Source organism: Bison bison, unplaced genomic scaffold, assembly GCF_000754665.1.
Source record: "Bison bison bison isolate TAMUID 2011002044 unplaced genomic scaffold, Bison_UMD1.0 scf7180017864349, whole genome shotgun sequence".
In the NCBI taxonomy this organism is placed as follows: domain Eukaryota; kingdom Metazoa; phylum Chordata; class Mammalia; order Artiodactyla; family Bovidae; genus Bison; species Bison bison.
The window spans coordinates 5,528,694-5,550,471 of NW_011494921.1; the positions used below are offsets into that span (position 1 = coordinate 5,528,694).

Sequence of the window (21,778 nt, forward strand, 5' to 3'; positions counted from 1 at the left end):
AGTCCACAGGGTTGCAAAGAGGTGGACACGACTGAGCAACGAACACTCTCACATTCACGTGCCCTAGAGCCAAACTCTACCTTCCAGCCCATGACCTTCCTTTCCCAGGCCAGGCCCACATGTCCCCAAGAGAGCAGGAGGGAAACCCAGGCCCAGGTGAGGCACTTCCATAGTTCTGTGTCTCCAAGGAAAAGGACATCCACTGGCACAAGCATTGAGTAAAAACCCTTTAATAACAAAATAACATTCACGATGTAGCTACTTCAGTTGTCTGGAAAACTCAGCTTACACTTGATTCAACATATCACTTTCCACAAAGTTTTTTTTTTTTAAAAAAAAGGACATAAAATGGCATAACAAAATATACCTCGAGTTTCATAAGACAAGTCTTCTTGGCAAATCCTAGTTAATAAGCCAGACCCATGCGTCTCTCATAATAAAAACTGTTGGGCACACTCATGTCTCAGACACTCCTCTGTTTACTTCGGATTAAAATACATTTGAATTTCGTAGATTCTACAACACCTGCTTCGAGAGGATTCGTGTGTGGGTTTGTGAGGGTGAGGAGAACTTGACTGAAACATCCATTTGGTTTTACGGCGGAAGAACATAGAAAGCTTTCTGGAAGATTAAACACGATTACAATCATAAATGGTCAACAAAAATCGACTTAAAATTCTTGTATCCATTCCTGTCTTTGGCAGATTAATAAGGGAAGAAATCAAGACTATCTATTACAAAGCTTTCATTATCACGATCTACTTTATAAGGCCAAATAAAATGTTTCTTGGCATTATTAATGAAAGCGCATTTTCAGTATATTCTCATGGATGGTCATATCAATGTGCTACCGTGGGTGATTTCCAACATTTTGCAGAGCGGGCTGCGGCCTTCCCACTGCTGTTTCCTAAGCTGCACTCCTATGCAAAACAAAGTGTGCTTGGCAACTGATTTGGTTTTATGTCAAGCATGTTGACTGGGGGAATAGGTATGAAACTTGAGAATGGGCCTCGGGACCCAAAATAAGAAAGAACGAGTTTGCCCAATCCACTGCAAGTGAAAATACTTTTTGAGATATATAGGGGCCTCAGATAATTAGGGAGTTTATACAAAGAAGGTTTTACTAAACTAGGTTTCAAAACTTCTTATACCCGCTTTAGGATAGATGCAACATTGTTGGGCAGAAAAGAGTAAGCTAGAACCATCTCTCACTCTAGGGAGGAAAATCCATGATATGGGTGCACAGGTGAAGCTTTTAGGAATGGCCATCTATCTTTGCCCCCCAAAAACTGGAACAGCTGGTGGCGTTGTCCAGGAAAAGGGACAGAGAACTCAGAGAACAATGAATGATACTGACGCCATCTGAACTGCCCTGACAGAATACTCCAGTCTTCTTCTAGGAAATCGAGCACGAAGACCCAGGAGAGGCAAGTCCTGGGTCGATCTGCATCTCCATACAGGTGGCCAGTTATGTCTGAGGTCAGGAGCAGAAAGTCAAAAGGACTCTCTTGTGGGAACTTAAGATGCAGAGCTGTTTTTCAGTGCTCGTTTCCAAACTCCTCTCGCATGGCGTGAGATAATGGGTTATGAGAATCTGGGGGATGCGAGGTGGCGAGCTCAGACTCGGAACGACCCTTCTCCTCGCACGTGAACTCGATTGAGTCTGACTCGGTTTGAAATCCCAACAGAGGTCAAGGTATTTTCGAGGTGAGACAGCTCCCAATAAAACCAATATTACCACTGTCTGAGGCTGAACTGTGTACATTTTCACAGTTTAATGTATACACAACCGTTCCACAACCGCTAATGAACAATTTGGCGCCCATGCATACATAAAGTCCATTGAACCAAAGGGGAAGATCTAGTTCAAAATGAAAAACGTTGCTATTTAAGACCACAATGCATCACACTGCTAAATTTTTAGCCTCATGCATAAAATTATAGCACTGATTGGCAGTTGCTAATTATAATACTACACTGTTAACACAGAACAATTAATTGTTCAGACCAAGTAGCACAAATGTAGAAAATAATAAATTTTTTTTTTCAACAGAGCAAATGAACACAGATTGTTTCTTCAGCAAAATATGAAACTGTAAACTTTGGGCTCATTCTGCAACTTTCCCCAATCCAGAATAAATAAAATTCAAAGGGGGGGGGGTGAAAACCATACATTTTTTTTTAAGCTCACCTTTTCGTCTATTACAAAAGCACAACCTAAAACGTATAAAGCTTTTTTTTTTTTTCTTTTTTCTTTTTTTAAATCACAGTTACCAAAAGAAACAGTGAATAATTTATTACATACGCTATAATAACATTACTCTAAACACTATTATCTATGAGGTATATCTGAGAAAATTCGGTAAGGAATTGCGCGGTCTGCATTGCCAACATGCCCAGGTTCATATTAAAGCTTTGGAACCGTGAAGAACTAGAAAAGGGAGAAGAACAGGGGAGGCAGAGGAGAGACAGAGAAAGAACCTTTGGTATTAGTACAAATCTCGTTGTTTGCAGGGTTGCATTGCAAAGCACCACAGTACAATAAGCCCACCAATTTACTGTATGGAGGCCCAGTGGAAGCTGAGGTATTCACAGGAAGGATTAAAAAAAAGCACAGAGAAGTCCAGACTGGCTAAATCGTTGCTTTGGTTCAAGCAAGGCACTCGTCCCGTGGTTACATCACACTTTGCAAGTGAAGCATGAGGCTGAGGGGGGAATTGCTGAGGAAGGGTCTGCCAACCGGGGCTGTTTTCTGTGTTCAGGCTGCCATCCGTCTCCCTGCACTCCCTCTTCTAGGGGCTTGGTGGTCAGAAGGCTGGGGAAGGCGGTGTTGGCTTACAGAGTACTTCGCTGCTCAACCACCAGATCGTCTTGGTCTGGGAGAACACCTGTCTCCCGGGTATTCGGAGAATGCTACTTCAATAGGAATTTGGGAAGAAAACCAAAGCAATTTGCTATCTGAAAGTCAGGCCTTACACCTTTGCCTGGTATGGGGGGACAGATGGTGCTTGGAGCCTGTTTGGACCAGAAAGAAGATTCACATGGGTCAGTACGCTGTTTGGAAACTACAGGAAGGGATAACTGAGTGTTATCTTCAAATCTGTCAGTCTAGCTTCTAATTTCCTCTACTAGCTATACTCACATCCATGCGTGGATTGGAGGAATTGACTGGTCTTTTCCCTCCTTAGCTTCTTTGTGTAAATGGTCATTTAAAAAGCTGAAAGAGAACTACGTTAGTTGAAATGCAAAATACTAGTATCCAATAAACAATCAGACTGGAGGCTGATCTTCACATATGTCTGAAACTCATTTGGTCAACAGTTGAGAATGATTTCACCTTGCTCATGTACAAATCACTCTGGTGACTGAATCTTAGTGGTGAATTAATCAGTTAATTGACTCAAAAGAAACTTAAGACCAATTCACTTCATGAGTAAGAAGGGAAAAGAGAAGTAACTTTAAGCACTTGTTTCCTAAACTGGCAAATTGATTCCTCTGAAATTTTGTGGTCATCTTTTTTTCCTAATGAGTAATGTTTCAGCATCCGATGATACATGGCTTAAACTTCTCTCATAAGTACAGAGGTGCCCTCGAAACGATGTATTGTGTCAAGAGGAAAAGGGAAAAGCTGAACAGCTTAAATGTCACACGTATAAATGGTGATCGAATTCCCCTGACAAATACTGACAAATGCAAATTTTATGCATTTTTTATTTTTATGCAAATAAAAATATGCATAACAATTCAACTCAGCAGACCAAGAATGAATTTTCTCTTCTCACTGAATCAGAAGCTTGTCTCTACAACACTCTGGAGGCAGGAGGTTCAACAGTGATCTCAATGGAACAGCGTGTACTTCCAGGGCAAAAACCCCTCTGTGAGCTCTAATAGATCAAGGCTAACCACATTTACAAGCAACTGATCTCATGTGACTTTATGTTGAGATTCTAGCTAGACAGATACCAAAATACCTGTTCCTATTTCTACCGGGTAAAAATGTCCATGACAAGCTCCAAGCCCTCCTCCTCTTGCCAACGTGTGGCCCGTCTCAGGCAGAGGCGCTCGAGGCGTGAACACAGTAGTGACCCAGAGGCTTGACTGGGCTTTGCCTCTGGGTCAGTTACTTGCGTCGGGTAACTATTTCACTCCTCTGGGCCTCCAGGGGCTGGACTAAAAACTTCTTAAGGTCCCTTCCAGCTCTACCGTCCAATGATTAGGATTCTTATTATTGGAAATCTCAACTGTGGCAGCTCCAAAGCAGGGCACAGAGGTCGTGGCTGGGACCGAAGGCCACTTTCAACCAGGCTTCTTCATCAATCTGGAATTTCAGGACCCAGTGACGGCAACATCTGAACACGCATCCTGAACACGTGGGCGGGACAGCGAACGCATGAAGAAAAACACAGAAAACATCCCTTTCCCGATCAGCAGCCACTGTCGCATAGATTAACTATTTCTTTGGGGTATCTGAGCTGTGGCCATACATGCCATACGTCAGAGAGAAGAGTTAAAATTATAAAAGAGCACAAGCAAAATGCAGACCGCACAGAGAAAGAAATCTTTGGTATCTTTGGTGTCATCAACACGATTAAAATTACAAATGGAAAAAGTCAGTGAGGTAGCCTTCTTTGGTTCTCACTAGAAATAGAAAGTTTTTCCTTTTTTTTTTTTTTTTTTTCTGCTTTTTTTTTTTTTCCTTTTTTGTTTGTTGTTTTACACACACACAGAGTTCATTCTTGGAAGCAGCTAGTGTAAGGGTTTCTTTTTGCTGTTCTGATTTTTTTTTTTAATTTATTATTCCAGTTTCTGTACAGAAGCCCCGAAATCCAGGCTGGTGAAGCAGGGTCTCAGCATGCGTTTTCTGAATGCACAGGTTCGGGTTGAATAGTCATTGCTTGTCCACAAACTTTGCTCTGTTGTCCGTCTGACAGCAAACAAACTGCAGTGCTTTCTGTTGTTTTAAATAAAAAATATAAACTATATCGTGCACCTTTTGCAGATGCTGAATAAGTTAAATAAATAAGTTACAATATGAAGGCTCTGAGGGCCCCAATAATTAAAAGGTGAAGTTCGCTTGGTACCAGGTGGGGCTGCGAACTTAAATAATTTAATCACTGTTACTTAAACTATTTTCAAAGTTAATTCAAGAAAGAAAAATACCTCAATTGTTTTTTTTGTAACCTGTATTTCTTCCCTGTCTGTAACAGAATTTCTCTGCTTTATAAAGCAGACCTTCAAGGGGATTCTAAAAGGGATTGCGCATCTCTGATGCACCGTTGGTTTAGGTTCTGATAAATAAGCACAAAGAGTAAAATCAGAGTAAGGAAAGATTAAGTAATTATCAAAATCCTATACATTCAGTGTGCTAAAAACTAATTTAAATAAATTAATTACATTAATGGTACTTAGCTTGTTGGGTTATAACCCAAAGAGATAACGGGAAAAAAAAAAGGTTTCTTTGTCTTCATTTTTCAATGGACAAAACGTATAGCCTCGTTCCACAGTCTAAATGAAAATAAAGCAGAAAATTATAACCTCTGAACTTTCTCACATTCAAAAAGACCATTTAAATGTGACAAGCATGAAAAAAAAATCACCATGTCCCTCCCTCTAGCTGACACAGCCCCCCCACGACCACATCACCATTTTCTCAACCCTGGAAACCAGAGCCCACTTTTTTCTTTATTAGTTCGTACTTTGCTACTTTTTCCTTCCTTTTCCTTTTTTTTGGGGGTGTGTGTTCTTTTTTCAGGTCTTTGGATTTAGCTTTAGTTAATGAAAGATCCAGAATAAAGCTATTCAACCGAAGTCATCAAGCACGTGTGTCATTCTTACACAGATGATTAAATAAAATGCAAGGTTTCTTGAAAGCTGAGTTTACCTTGGATGTGACCAAATGAGTGGAATTCCAAGTGTAGGGAATGAAGATGCTGGAATGTTCCCCCCCCACCCCGCATTTTGGTTTTCAATGTTACAATAAATAATAAAAACAGTGTACACTGTAGAAGTACCACATATATGTCAAACGACCATTGAAAACGTATTTATTGTGACAGGGACAGTATGTCTGGATGTATGGAGGTGTCTGTGCAGTGTGGACACTCACAGGCCATGGGTGTTGCTATAAGATGCCTTTGAGAATACATGGTGAAAGAGGCGTCTAAATCTGTATACACTCAAGCTGAAGACGGTACAAGGATTAGGCAAATGTGTCTACCAAGGTTTATGCGGTGGGAAATATCTCTGCTAAGGCTGGAGCAGAGTGGAAGACTTCTGTGGAATGAACAGATCTGTAGCCATGTGTGTTTTTCCTCCATTAAAAGGGAATGAACTGGTTAATTCCAGGCAACTAAACTCAACACCAGTAAGGAAAGCTTAGGCTCCAGCTTTCACTTGCCTCTGGCTGTCAGAGCCTTTTTGGTATCTGAGAACAGGAAGACTTCCGGTCCCCGTGGGGTTCACAGAACAGCCCATCAGCCTCAACTGTAAGTTCAGGGCCTACCTAAGGGAGGCTCTATGTCATTTTAATACATTAAAAATTTTTTATAACCAATTCTGAGACTTTCTAAAACAAATAAACCAACCCTCCCTCCCCTTGGCCCTTGGAAAGAAAAAAAAAATCATAGGTAGAAAATAGGCATTGGGACAGCCATATTTAAAGCCAACGTCATTAACTAGGTAAGATTTATACAGTGAACTCGGTACACTTGCTTCTTTTAGTAAGGATTTTGTGGCCTTATTTGAAAACTAGAATCTGCTGTTGCTGTAGAGGCGACTTGGTCTTTGCTAAATGTATAAAAGCTCTCCAATCTTACAAGTAAACATCAGAACGTTATACGCAAACCAACTGTATCCCTTTTCTGTCTACCACGTTTCACTTGCTCTTACTGTAGGCTAACTAGTCTGAACCAAAAGGCATTGGCAGCAGCAACAAAAAAAAATCAGCTCTGATTGGTTAGGAATAGTGACAGTTACTGTCACAGTACTTGGGTTTGGGCTTTGGGGTCAACCTTGCTTGACCACATGGATCATCTTTTTCTCTACTTTTTAATATACTCCATTATTCTTCAATAAGACTGGAACCCAGCCTGCTCTTTTTCTATTTTTAAGAATTCCTACTTCTACTATACAACCTCCTGAAAATCAGAGTTCACCACAAAGGTATATTGTCACGATGCTTCAGGAACAGCAATCAACGGACATGTCTATAATTCTACCAGCACTTTCAAAACTGGGAAAGCATTCCCCTGCACCCAGGTGGCAGTCATATCTTTCAAAAAGCTGTTTAACGTTAATATATCAGCATGAATAGGTGGACACCCAGCATAAAGAAAAATGGCTGACCATCTAAAAGGCATTTATGTTTGGCTCTGAAATACATTGTCTGACTTAACAAAAATGTGCGTGTGTGTGTATCAGATTTACTCCTAATTTTGATTTTATTTTAGCTAGAGATGAAAATAAGCTTGAATTTCCAGAGCCCTCAGGAAAAGAGACCCTGCAGAGGTGATTTCTCCCAAGTGTCAGGGCACCTGCCTTATTCCCACCTGTACTGCTAAGTGTTACAACCTACATGCTATTTTACATTTTGGAAAGGCCTTTAAATATTGTGGATGAGTTTTTATTGTTGTTGCTGTTTTCTTTTTTTTTTTTTTAAGAAATATATTGGCTCTTTTTAAAATAAAAGTTTCCTGGAATGAAAGAACTACATCCTCAGAACAAAAATCACATTGAAAACAAAAACGGAGGCAAACCTATTTCCCCAAAGAAATAAAGAATTTTCCAGCCAATAGCTTTTGGATTTCCATTGTCTCAAGAATGTGAATTTGGTTTGGAACTGTCCCTTCACTCTGCCCTGCCCTTTTCATTGCTAATGCCTGGAATTTTTCTTGGATTGAGGAAATGGATCCTAAACTATAACTAAGTCCAAAGAGTTTTTTTTTCTAAAATTGGTAACCTAAGTTTTTAAATGCTTGAGGAAAGACATAGTGGGTCAAATTCCATTATAATTCAGTTTGCAGGGTTTTTTCTTCTTTCTTTCACATTTTTAACAAATTGAAATTCTGTAGGACTTAACTTTTCAATACACAAATATATAGACACACACATGTATTTATATATGTACGTAAATAATTTTTCAAAAGCAAGCACTTCTCTCTGGTATGGCATTATTTGCTATGAGACATTTATCAAAACCCCGGAGGGAAGTTCTTGCCTTTTTTTTACATTATGATATCTCCCTGTGGTCCCCAGGAACACTGAGGGTATATGTGTCTACACTTGGTTGGACCAGGGTTGAAATCTCAGGCCACGAAGGCAGCCTCTTTCAGTGTAGACATCTTCAGAGGACACCAGAGACCCAAATGCTGAGACTGGCATGCCAAAGAATCACTAACCAAACCAAGCAGGCTTCGCTCCTCAGCCCAGTCTCGGGAAGAACAAGCATTTCCATTGGCCATGAGTCACAAAGATTCATTAAGAAATGCCCAAGTTGAAATTTGCTTTTATCAACCCAATAGGAGCACTCCCCTGCTGAAATATGCTCTTTTCTTGGTCATTTGACAAAGGAGACATGGAGAATGAGCAAGAGACAAAGCAACACAGGGCAAAGTCAAGGAACATCCCCGGGTAGGATGATTATAAAAGCCACGGAAAGTTACTTTCTTTTCATGGCTCCAGGCTGCTGCCTCTGCAAAGGGAGACTGATGTGGAGGGGGCAAGGGGCTGGCACCACAGACAACAGGTCTTCCAAGCAAGAATCGGGGATCCTCCCTACTCCTTGCCTTGTGTTTGCTCTCCAGGACTGAGACACCCCTACCCCCAACACCACTGCCTCACCCCAGTGCCAGCTGTGGCTGCACACGGGCTTGTCTAAACAAATCGGTCATTACCACCCTGAGGAAACCTGGTGAACCCACTGCAGCAGGAGCTGGACTTCTGCAAGAAGTCCCTTCGGTGGATCTACTCATTGAGGGGCATCTCGAACACCCCGATGGGACAGGGCTCCTGAAGAAGACGTGTCTGGGCTGGCCTCATCTCTGTAACTGGTGGGAACAGACCACTGAGCTTCCCCAGCAGTTAGAGAAGACGAATACCCACCTCCCTGGCCATGGTGGATGGACGTCACTCACTACCCTGATCATGGCTGAGACAGAGAACAGAGATGACTCGAAATACAAATAACACTCATTTGTCCCATGGACCCATTTATCAACACGTTAAAACGTTGAAATGCTTGAACTTGACTTTCAACCTTTCCCAGGAATTTTCACAAAAATCAGAATACTCTAAATCATCCACACTCTGGGATGGCATGAGAAATGAGCAAAGCTCTGAACTGAGTACTTAAGTGATGAAGCACTTGACAAAAACAAGACGTGAATTTGAACAGCAATAACTTTGGGTTATCACCAATGTCAAGTTGAATCTATATATGTAGTCATATATTATATATATCTCTTTCTTTAGAAATGCAACTTTACAGCTGATTTTTTAAAAAGCTAATAGAAAAGTAGAAACTGACAATCATTTTTACATGTCTCCCCCCACCCCCAAATGAAGCCCTGTTAGGATGTAGCAATCACATGAAGATGAGGCTTGTCAATTCCTCTACAAATTCTTTGGTTCTGTGGCTCGGGAGAGGATGCGTCCCCAAGACCCCTACTCCTGACCCTCACTCTCCTTCCCTCCCTTGATGATGAGACTCTGAACACAGAAGGAACCAAGAGTAAGGGAGGGTTAAGCAAAGAACATTCAAGTGACAGTAAGATTCCCCACGCTCTGCTGAGCAGAGAGAACTGCTCAGTACCCCCAACATCTTAAAGTGGAGTTCCATGGAATCTTCTGAGAGATTCCATGTTGGGTAGAAAGCCATAAAACAAAATGATAGGCAAACAATAAAATCAAATAAATGACCCTTTCCTCTCGTTGCTCAGAAACAAAATTGATTACCTTTACACACAGATCAATGGCGCTATTAGTATTTAAGCCAGGCAAGAGGGGATAATGAACTGAAGCAAAGGTGTGAGAAATCCTCATCTTTGGTATTGTAGCTGTTGAGGTTTCTGTTGCTCTGTTCCGTGTTCTTTTGAAAAACTGCATAGGCACAAATTAAAGACAATCTTCACCTTTAAGATTACCGCGTGAGTCGTCGGATGGAGCAGCAGCCACGGAGGCTCTTCCTTATTTCTCTTCCTGTCTCAAACCCTTTTTAAAAATCTGCTTCCAAAAAATGTCCCAAGAGGTCCATTCGAACACAGTGTGTCTCGATGTTTTTTGTTTCTGTTTTTTTTTTTTCCTTTCTGGCGTGCTTCCATCTTGGTGGTGGTGGATTTTCATGGATGTCCGTTTTTCTTTATTCATTTCAATGGGACAGTTTTGTTTGTTGCAGAAGTAGGTGCAGAAAAAGTTTCTTTGGTTTCGATTAAGTAATTCATAAAAAAAGTCAGTCTCAAGTGTCTGTAAAGCATCATTGCAGCGTTTGGCTTGCTTTGAACACCCCTGTGGTGCCCACCTGGGGCCATTCACTGGTAAATATGCACATGGTGACTGTCGCAATCTCCTGGGGTCCTGTGGGCCGTCCTCCACTTGCTGTGGGAAGGTGACAGCCAGGAACCGGAAAGCCACTTGCTCGGTGGCTTGGCTAACATCCTTGGCGTAGCCGGTCCAGTTGGCCCAGGGATGAGCCAAATGCGAGCGCTGAAAGCCATTTGGAGTTGCACAGGTTTTCTGACTTCTAAAAGTAATCACAGTATTTTTTTCAGGCTAGAAAATGGCAAGTAATAAATGTCTTTGGTTCGCAGTATTCTGCTTCTTTGGTGTGCTGTGTTTTTCTCCAGATTTATTCAGCTGTTCTGCTAGGATGATTCAATAATGAAAGAGATTCAGGACTAGATGATGTTATGAGCAACATGTTCGGTGGTTTGAATTCTTTTTTCCCCTTGCTAGGAAACACTGAAAACATCCCTGTTGATGGGGTGGACAAGGGAACAACCCAAATCTGAAAGCGTGAGGCTGTATTATGTGGTGGTCATAATGCACAATAGGAGGAACCAGGTGATGGATAACCAAGAAGGATACATTTATGATCTAAAAAAATCTAGATCTTTTAAAATGCTGCATTTGCTCCGTATACCATAACAGTTAAATTGGCCTCCTGAGTGTGCGTTTTCATTACGTACAAACAGAATTTGTAGCAAACTGCAAAATGTGCTTGAAGCCATATTCCCAATGATTCCCTCTTGACTTCCCAATTGGTGTCTTGAAAATCCAGATGCAGTGAATCCAGAACCTTCCTCACTTGTCTATTTATCTTCGTTGTGCTTGATACTTGGCGCTCAAGTGAACTGACTTGGTTTGTTTTATTTTTTGATGGATCCAAGACCATGTGAGATTTCCAGGAGGTAAGGAAAAGAAACCTGTAAACTGGATCAACTTAAAGCTTTCTAAACCATTCAATGAAAACGATGCCTGAGTTGGGAAAAAACAGGTTCTTGGATTTTTTTTTGTTTTTGTTTTTAAACTTCCATATTTAAAACTTGTGCTCAGTAATTGTCATTCGGATGGTTTTTTATGTTATGGCTGTGAATGTTGGTGAACTACGGTTTGATGAAGCTAAGCACTTGGAAAGCAAATGAGGTCATTCTTGTTGCTAGATTCTTCTCTTACTGTAGCATCTTGGGAACTCAAACTCAAGAGTCCTTATACAAGCCAGAGTCCTACTATTAACTCATGGGAACGCTGACTGCAAGAGGCTGACAGAACCCAAACTGGGATGCTGACATTCTAAGCAATCCTGATTGGCTGACCCTAGCTGGAATTGACTTGCTCTAGGACGGCCCCATTTGGGTTCCTGGGGTGCTTAGCACGCTCGCTCAGAGGACAATGTCCGGTTCAAAGAGATTAGTTTTCAGCTTGCATGTGGATTCCATAGCCATTAAAAACAAACGAACAAAAAAGAACACCTGGCCTATGATTACAGCTAGAATAGAAAAGTTTCAAGAGAATTGTGCTTTCAAATCACCAGTGAAGGGCCCCAGCTAAGAATCCGATGTCTCTTTCCTCTGCGTTTTCTTTGGGTATCAGTTGTCCTCGTCGGGAGGCGACTTGTGCCCAGCTGAGAGTCCTTCCGTCACGCTTTGGTGCAAGTGCCGGAGGTGGATGAGGCGCCGCCCGCGCTCAGGTCGTCCTGCCACTTCTCCAGGCTGCGGCGCCGGGCGTTCATGAAGAAGTTGCTGACGGTCGTGAGCTCCAGGCCCAGCTGCTGGGAAATGGTGATCTGCATCTCTTTGGACGGGCGCTTGTTCTCCTTGAAGATGGCGAAGAGCGTTCGGCGTTGGAGGTCGGTGAACACCAGGCGGGATTTCTTCTGGGAATTGTTCCTGTCCTTGCTGGGCTCTTGCTCTTTGCGTTTGCACGCTGGAAGGGGGAGAGAAGGAGCAGAGAGTCAGGGTGAGGCTGAGACCCGGCCCTCCCCCCGAGCTGATGCACCAAGGAACAGGGGCAGACTCGCAGAGGGGATGTAGACCGTTAAACTTTATTCTGCGAATTGCCTGGCTGTCAGTAACCAGCCTTCCCAGTTCATCTCTGCGTGATGGAGGGCATCCGTTAGTGGGGGGACGGAGAGAGGAGAAAAGAACAGAGCTGTTCTACACACTCGGGTTTTTGAACCAAACGCCTGTTGCTTTCTCTTTCACCCCTGACCCCCCACCCCCACCCCCTTAAAACTCTTCATCTGTGAAATCAGGTATTCTGAAGAAAAGGACCCCTTCCCCTGGGGGAAGCCTGGTTACCCAGTTCCTCTTTCACAGTCTCCCTCTAGAACTGCTGAGAGCTGAGCCACAGCGACTTTCTGGAGTCAAAACTTAAAAGTGGTGTCATTTCTCGAAATCAAACCTTCAACCCACATGACTCAAAAAGTTGTGAACAGAATGAAAGGAGTGATGGCATCATCCCAACCCCAAATCCCCTTCCTCTAGACTTTAGAAAAAATTAAAAAAAAAAAAAAAAACAACAACATAAAATCAAACAGGGAGGGGAAGTCCATGAAAAAGTTGGTTTAACCAGTTGTAATTTGGCTGGTCTGATGTGAAGCCAGTACATGAAGACCAGGGCTGAGGTTGGCAGAAGAACCCACATTTACAGAGGATCAGATTAGAGCCCTAGATACGTGAATAAGTAGATGGAGAGTGTCTGATTCAGTAGCTAGGTCTCCACACCTGGGCTGCCAGCACACTTTAATATGTGTTGCTGCCTCGCCTTACCCTACACGTTCCTGGAAGGCGGGCATCAGGTCTGTGTGATGCTCCCGACTGGCTCTTTTTGGAACCGCGGATATAACTGAATGCCTGGGATACTGAGGACAAGTGGTGTCTTGACTCTTTCAGGAATGTGCACATTTCACAGACAGAGTGGGTCCCAGAAAAGTAACCTCTAAGGGCTAGTACAGTGCATACAAGTCACAGATTTAAACACGAGAACACGCGCTAAAATCACTGAACAGAAACCTCAGCTCATCCAAGGTTTTTGTGTAGCCTCAAGAGCCGACTCATTGGAAAAGACTGATGCTGGGAAAGATTGACGGCAAAAGCTGAAGAGGGTGGCAGAGGATGAGATGGTTAGATTAGACGGCATCACTGACTCCACGGACGTGAGTCTGAGCAAACTCTGGGAGAAAGTGAAGAACAGGGAAGCTTGGCGTGCTGCAGTCCATGGGGTCGCAAAGAGTCGGACACAACTTAGTCTGTCTGAACAACAACAGACACAGCTAATCCAGGAAAGGCAAGGAGGGAGCAGAAGTCTAGCTTTGAGCATCCTTCCCTGAATCAACTCCTACTGGACATTCTGGCCCCAGCTGAGCTCTCCTTGTACTCTTCTGACGTTCCCCCAAGGCGAGCTGTCTGGAGTACTGTCTGGAAGCCTTTTCAGACTTCTCAAAGCCCTGATTTGTGAGTCTTGCTTCTGAGCTTTGGGTCAGGCCATTCTTCTCTCTGCATTCTGCAAGGAGAATGAGCTGTAGTGGGGCTGCTGCGGTGTGAGTATCAGGGGAACATCCTTCAAACGGCGGGGTCTTAGGATTTAACCTGAGGACCAACACTCACAGAAAAGATATTCTGGAAGCTGAACTTCCCCCGACCCAACTGGCCAGCCTCCCTGTCAGATGCCATCAGCCATAAAGGGATCACTCCTAAAACAAGTAAGAAGCTGTGAAAAAGGGCAGGGGCAGGACAGCCCTCCGTAAAACTGCTGGGCGACATCAGCTCTACTAAACCCTCTCCTCCTGACTTTTCCTTCTCTTACTTCCACAAGTAATTGTGTTACCTTTGAGAATTAAACATAACACACATATGAAAGTGAAAGGCGCTCAGTTGTGACTCTTTGTGACTCCATGGATACACAGTCCATGGATTTCTCCAGGCCAAAATCCTGGAGTGGGTAGCCTTTCCCTTCTCCAGAGGATGTTCCCCACCCAGAGATGGAACTCAGCTCTCCTGCATTGCAGGCAGATTCTTTACTAGCTGAGCCACCAGGAAAGCCCACATATACACACCTATAAGAAACAATTTGTTTCATTCCAAACCCCGATCTCTTGGAAAGCTTGGATTCTCTCAGATAAAGGGCACTTGCCCTGCAATGGGAACTCAGAAAGGGCTGAAACAGCTTACAGTTACTCTTCTCCCATAGGAACTTCCCAGTTAAGATTTCTTCTTTGATTATCCCTGGGAGGTCACACTTTTGCTGGGTTTTGGATATTTACTTTAACTGTGTTGGTAAACTTTCTGTAGTGCAATCCTCAAAACCGTGCTTCTAAAGTTCAGAGTGGGGACTTCCCTGGTGGTCCAGTGGTTAAGAACCCACCTGCCAATGCAGGGGACGTGGGTTCGATCCCTGGTCCGGAAGTTTCCATATGCTACAAGTCAACTAAGCCTGTGTGCCACAGCTACTGAAGCCCACATGCCCTAGAGCCTGTGCTCCACACCAAGAGACGCCGCCTCAGTGAGAAGCCTGCACGTTGCAACTAGAGAAAGCCTGCCTGCAGCAATGAAGACCCAGCGCAGCCTAAATACATAGATACTAAAAAAACAAAGCTTAATCGCTCAGGGATTATCTGGAAAGCTTGTTCAAACGCAGGATCTGAGGCGGTCAACCTGGGTGGGGCCCAACATTTCTAATGAGCTCCCAGGTGATGTGGCTGGTCCATATCCTGCTCCTGCTTGACCACGTCCAGACTTGATTCACGAACCTAACATTCCAGGTTCCTGTGCAATATTGTTCTTTACATTGGCCTTGACTTTCACCATCAGACACACCTCCACGACGTCACTTCCGCTTTGTCCCTGCCACTTCCTTCTCTCTGGAGCTGTGAGGAGTTGCCCTCCGCTCTTCCCCAGCAGCATACTGGACACCTGCCAACCCTAGGGGCTCCCTTTCCAGTGTCGTGTCTTCTTGCTTTTTCACACTGCTCATGGGGTTCTCGCGGCAAGAATACTGGAGTGGTTGGCATTCCCTCCTCCAGCGGACCACGTTCTGTCAGAACTCCCCACCGGGACCCGTCCATGTTGGCTGGCCCTACACGGTATGGCTCATAGCTTCACTGAGTCATGCAAACCACTTCACCACGACAAGGCTGTGACCCATGAAGGGGAACAAGGATCTGTCTGGCTCCCAGAGTCTCAGAGGAGCACCTGACGGAATGAAATGTTCGGGAGCCCAGCACCTGGATCCTAATCTGGGCTCCTTTATCTCCAACACTTGGCATCTCGGTAAATGACATAACCTCCCAGTGCCCGACTTCCTCATCAGCATAATGGAAGGAAGATGCTCACCTCTGTAGAGGCTTCCATGAGGCAAAGTGTGCGCATGCCACCTCCCCTCTGGCTGGATTACCCCAGGAATCCCAAGGTAGGTAAGTGGAAGAACTATTCTTACTTTAAAATGAAATAAGTGGAGACCTGAGGGTGTAAGTGACTGAGCTAAGGTCACATTCCAGGCTGGCTGCAGGCCCAGGGCAGGCGTCCAGCCCTTGGGTCTCCCCATCTTCGTCCTCTACAGAGATGGCACTCACGCCCCTGGCCCCTTAAATAGAATCTATCTGCAGGGCAGCCCCGGGGGTCTGTCCCCAGAAATCCTGACTCTCACTATGTGGGGTAGGGTTCTGGAATCTGAGCTTTCACAAACCTCTGAGGGTGCTTCTGAGACGTGAGAGCCTGTGTGCTTGACCCCACAGCCAATTCAGGTTCCCGAATTGCTGTTCTCACCCCAGCCTCCCGGGACACAGGTACCAAGCCCACATTTGGAAGATTCTGAGTAAACAGTGATGTGGGGAAACCGCCTGATAATAAGATCTGGCCACATAGATTCTGCCAACATCGGCTGAGACCCTCAGTCAATTCATTCTCTTTGGGTTAATCACACAGTCCTCAGCCTTCATACCAGTATTGATTATTCTTCAGATAATGCTTTATTGGTGCCTTAAAAAAACCCATTAAGAAACTGAAGTGTAGTTAATTTACAATGTTGTGCCAGTTTTAGGTATACAGAAAAGTGATTCAGTTACACACACACACACACACACACACATATTCTTTTTCAGATTTGTCCATTATAGGCTATTACAAGATATTGGATCTAGTTCCCTATGCTGTCCAGTAGGTCCCTGTTCTTTATTTTATATAAAGCAGTGTGTATATGTTAATCCCAAACTCCTAACTTAACTCTCCTTCCCCTTTCCCTGTTAACCCCTTTGGTAACCATAAGTTTGCTTTCTGTGTCTGTGAATGTATTTTTGTTTGTAAATAAGTTCACCTGTATCGATTTTTAGATTCCACATATAAGTAACATCAAATATTTCTCTTTCTCTGACTGACTTCACTTAATATGATAATCTCTAGGTCCACCCCATGTTGCTGCAAATGACACTGTTTCGTTCTTTTTTATGGCTGAGTAGCATTCCACTGTGTGTGTAAATGCACATTATGTGTGGCACACGTACACACACACACACGTGCATCTCACATCTTTACCCATTAATCAGCTGATGGACGTTTGCATTGTCTCCACGTCTCGGCTATGGTGAGCAGTGTTGCTGTGAGCACTGGAGGTGCATCTATCTTTTCAAATTACAGTTCCTCTGGGTATATGCCCAGGCGTGGGATTGCACGGTCACATGGTAACTCTATTTTTAGTTTTTTAAGGAACCTCTATACTGTTCTCCATCACAGATGCACTAATTTACACCCCCACCAACAGTGTGGTAGGGTTCCCTTTTTCCCACGCCCGCTCTAGCATTTACTACTTGTATTAACAGACTTTCTAATGGTGGTCATTCTGACTGGTGTGGGGTGTATTTGTGCTTTTAAGAGGGTACTTAGGCAGTGCTGATGCTGGTCCAAGTTGGCCTGTCAGGTTATATTTGAAGATATATCCATATACGAGTTAAGAGACAAAATGTTAAAAGTTTAACGTTCAGCAGCCTGCAGAGAAAGAACAGATCAACACATCCTGTATATTCCTTCCCAAGAGCTTCCCAAAGCCAACAGATCTGATACGAACGAATGCAAAGCTGCAGCTTGTGGTTTGACAATGCACGGCAAGTCCAAAAGCCCAAAAGAATGAGGCAGCAAATACGTAACATGCCCAAAGTCCGGACACTTGGCAGCTGCCACCCCATGATTCCTACAAAAGCAGTTGGTCAGGAGCTGAAGGAAGGTACAAAAAGAGGGCAAACATCTGCTATGCGAGTCTAAGAAAAAGCAGACAGATCAAACGACATCTGGGAGTTCGCATGAAGGCAGGAACCTCAGAATTTCTCAGACAAGATGTAAAGTCAGTTATGCCCAGGGGCACAGTCAAGAGTGTCAACGGTTTTGGTGTGAGAACATTGCATGCTACAGTCAAATACCCATCTCACAACAGCTCGGGAAATGCCAAGTAGCTCCCGACAGCCCAGGAACACGTGCTGGAAACCCAACAGACGGTGCTCATCAGCCGTGTGGATGAGCTGAGCTCCTCCCACTCGAGGTAAGCTCTGCTCCCAGAGGATGGGAGGTTAGCTCGGACTCCTGCCGGCGCTGGGGTCTGCTTCTTCTCCTCCCTCTTCCAGGAGAGAAGGGAGGGCGTGCCACGGGGCCGTGTGTGTGTGTGTGTGTGTGTGTGTCTGTGTGTGTGTGTATTGCCGGATGGGAGGAGGGAGTCATTCCCCAGCCATTCCCCATCTTCCTTCCTCTCTTGGGAAGTGGTCCCCAAACGGGCCATGGAAGTTAGAGCTCATGTCTACGGCAAAGACAGGAGAAGTCATTTGCGTGCAACGAGGCTGTCTATTGGGGCTACAGAGCTTTTCCTCCCCTTCTGGGGCAGGAACAGTATCAGCTCAGATGGATAACACTACCTGTCTTTTGTGGCCCACGACCTGGGACCAGCAGATTACAGAGATGGAGGCATCTGTGTTCAACAACAGAGGTGACAGCTACTGCCTAAGACAAGTGGACAAAAGTTTCAGACTACCGGGCTCGCAGGGTGAAATAAGAAGAGGGGAAGCACTGGTTTGAGGCTGAAGCCCTCTAAGATCCCTGAGATGCCCATTCACCTGTTGGCTGGTGGCCACCCTTCAGAGGGGCAGAACCTGACAAAGAAAGTTCATCTCCAAGCCCGTGCCACTTCCCTGGAGCGGATCTTCCTACACCAGGAGCGAGAGAACTTCCACCACTGGCCCTTTCTCCCTGCGTCCCCCCAACGGGGCCAGGCCACTCCTGGGTATCCTCAGGGGCTCAGCTGTCCTCCGGCAGCCAGGGCAGCTGGCCACAGCGCCGTCCAACATTTGCACACGGGCAGCCAGGCACGTGGCAAGGCTGTACAGCCAGAAGTCATTCCCATCAGGAGCGGATTCAAAGGGAGGCAGGACAGGGTGAGGGACAGCATCAGAGACTCGACAAAACATGCAGGAGGCGCGACAAGTGAGACGCGTCGCCATGGGCTTGCCTTTCATGCACAGCCGGGTAGGGCACTCCCCCCAACCCCCACCCCGCCGGCCACAAAGGGCAGAGACCGTGTCGTTCCTCTGACGGAAAAGGCTCATTCTCACCCATCACTGATCTTCCTTGCTGGGACAGAGGTCTCTGCTATTTGCATGCCGTGAGTGAGAAAGTTCAGTGACTTTAGGGCACATGACGTGAGGAGCCGACTCATTTGAAAAGACCCGATGCCGGGAAAGACTGAGGGCGGGAGGAGAAGGGGACGACAGAGGGTGAGGCGGTTGGATGGCATCACCGACTCAACGGACATGGGTTTGAGCAAGCTCCGGGAGATGGTGATGGACAGGGAAGCCTGGTGGGCTGCAGTCCACGGGGTCGCAAAGAGTCGGACATGACCTAGCACCTGAATGACAAAATGAACGTCGGGGCTGACACGTAGGCCTGGAAGCCCCTTTCCCGCGGCTCTGAGTCCCGAGGGGCCAGCAGCGGCCCTGCTCTGCCAGTTCTGCTCGCTTTGGAGCTGAGACCACCCCACTCCCCAACCCGCCCCACGCCACGGGGATTCTGCCCCAAGAATGCAGGTCCCTGCTGAGAAAAAGCGCGGGACAGCCTCCCGTCTGTTTCTGGGGAACCCGTCCCACGATCCGCTGCAGAATCATGAGCACCAGAAGGGTCCCGTGGACTCCAGCCTAATTGCCCCCATTGGCAGAAAGGAAAATGTTTCACGGAAATGAATAACAGGCCTACGACTTGAAACAAAAAGACGCTGTAGGCTTGCTTTTCTGGAGGCCACGGACACGGGGAGAAGGCTGAAACGGCTGCGGTCAGGGCAGGTCCTGCCCCGCCTGAGTCCGGAGCTCTGCCGGTCCCAGCCGGGTGGCTGGGGCATGGCCACTGCGCCTCCTTCCCCCTCCCGGGGACTGGACCGAAAAAACTGCCGTCTGTCCATCCTCCTGACGATGTGCCTTCCGCCTTCCTCTCCCTCCGCCTGGTGCTGTCTTACGTTATCTTCCCAAATGCAAACGCAGTCTTTCTCCCTGACTTCTCAAGGGGTCCGAAGAATTAAGGACGTCGTCAGCCATTCCCTCCAAGCTGTTACCACACACAGCCCTTTCCTCCTCTCGAGTCCCGTGGTGGGCAGGTGCCTCTTTTGGGGGATACTTACCCTACCTGCCCTAGTGGGAAATGGAATCGGGATGTCTCTTCCCTTCCAGTCTAGAAGCTTCAGTCTCGTTAACCCTTTGGACCACCTCGCAGGGGTCAGGAACTGTCTGCTGGCGAAGGCGGTCTGAGCAGGCACCACACGGGAGTTAGTGGGGTCACTGTGGGTACCATGCGGTCTCTGGGGTCCGGAAACATCAGCCTCCCAACGCTTGTGTTCTTAGCTCACATCTTTTAGATTTTTTATTTTTTTCTCTTTTTTTAAAATTAATTTTTATTAGAGTTGTTTTAAATGTTGTGTTTCTGCTGTACAGCAAAGTGAATCAACCATATATATATATATATACATATACACACGAATGTGTGTGTGTGTGCGCGTGCGTGCACACGTCCAAAAAATCCCCTCCCTTTTGGACTTCCTCCCCATTCAGTCATTACAGAGACTGAGCAGAGCTCCCTGAGCTGTAAGCCTTGTTCTCATTAGTTATCTGTTTTATACCTAGCATCTAAGGGCTTCCCTGATGGCTCAGTGGGTTAAGAATCCACCTGCAATGCAGGAGACATAGGAGATGCAGGTTTGATCCCTGAGTCGGGAAGATCCCCTGGAGGAGGAAATGGCAACCCACTCCAGTATTCTTGTCTGAAAAATCCCATGCACTGAGGAGGCTGGTGGGCTATAGTCCAAGGGTTGCAATGCGTGTGTGTATATATATATATGTGTGTGTGTGTGTGTGTGTATACGTGTGTGTGTGTCCAAAAAATCCTGTTTTGGACTTCCTTCCCATTCAGTCACCACAGAGACTGAGTAGAGTTCCCTGAGCTGTAAGGCTTGTTCTCATTAGTTATCTGTTTGATGTGTAGTATCTACAGTGTGGATATGTCAATCCCAATCTCCCAATTCTCCACTCCCCATTTTAAACTCCCATCTTTCCTGCTTCCTCTCCGCATGCTGGCTTCTTCTCGTGAGCTTTCTGGCCCATCCCAGTCCTCCAGGAACCCAGCAGCCCTTTCCAGCTCGGCCTCCCCTCCTGCCCAGTGCCCCCTCCTCCAGGCTGCACTCCCCTCTTCCCTCACTGCCCAGCATCATCTCCCATGTCAACCAGCTGGCCTGGGAGTAATGCGGAGGTAGACCTTTCCTTCCAATCCTCTTCCCTGGAAACACACAAAACACACAAAACAAAGAGAGGTCCTTGCAGCGGCCTGGGGTGGCAGGGGTGGTGGTGACGGGGCCATGCCTCCACAAAGCAGAGGAACTGTGGCCCCACCGGCATAGCATGATGCCTGGAGACGCTCAAGGATGGTCAGTGGAGAGCCACCCCTTGCCCTGCACAGTACCCAGAAGACACACTGGCCTCAGATGCAGGCAGAGGAGACTCCTTCTTGGTGTGGTTTCTGCCCCCGGCTGGCTGATGCTGAAGGCGGCCTGCCTCAGCTTAATCAGGTCAGTGGCAGGCTTAACCCCTGCCAGACTGACTGCATCCTTTTCCCCTGGGAAGAGGGCCACTGAAATTCTGCTTCAAAGTCATCCTGCGCAACAGCCCCGGTACAAACAAGAAACAGCTCTGAGGGCAGGTGTGGCGAGGAGGGAGCAGGGCAACTGCGGCTTCTAGGAAGCAGGGGCAGGCCCCGGGGGAAGCAAGGCCGCCCAG

The 21,778-nt window shown here is 45.8% G+C and overlaps 1 protein-coding gene across 1 annotated transcript in view; it reads right to left on the reverse strand.

The window, feature by feature from the left end:
- Window positions 1-214: 214 nt before the first annotated feature.
- Window positions 215-21,778, reverse strand: part of ONECUT2 (one cut homeobox 2) — a 56,944-nt gene continuing 35,380 nt past the window's right edge. The window contains 1 exon segment of the mRNA XM_010854767.1: window positions 215-12,417. Within this exon segment, the coding sequence (XP_010853069.1) occupies window positions 12,131-12,417 (287 nt within the window). The 3' untranslated portion in view covers window positions 215-12,130.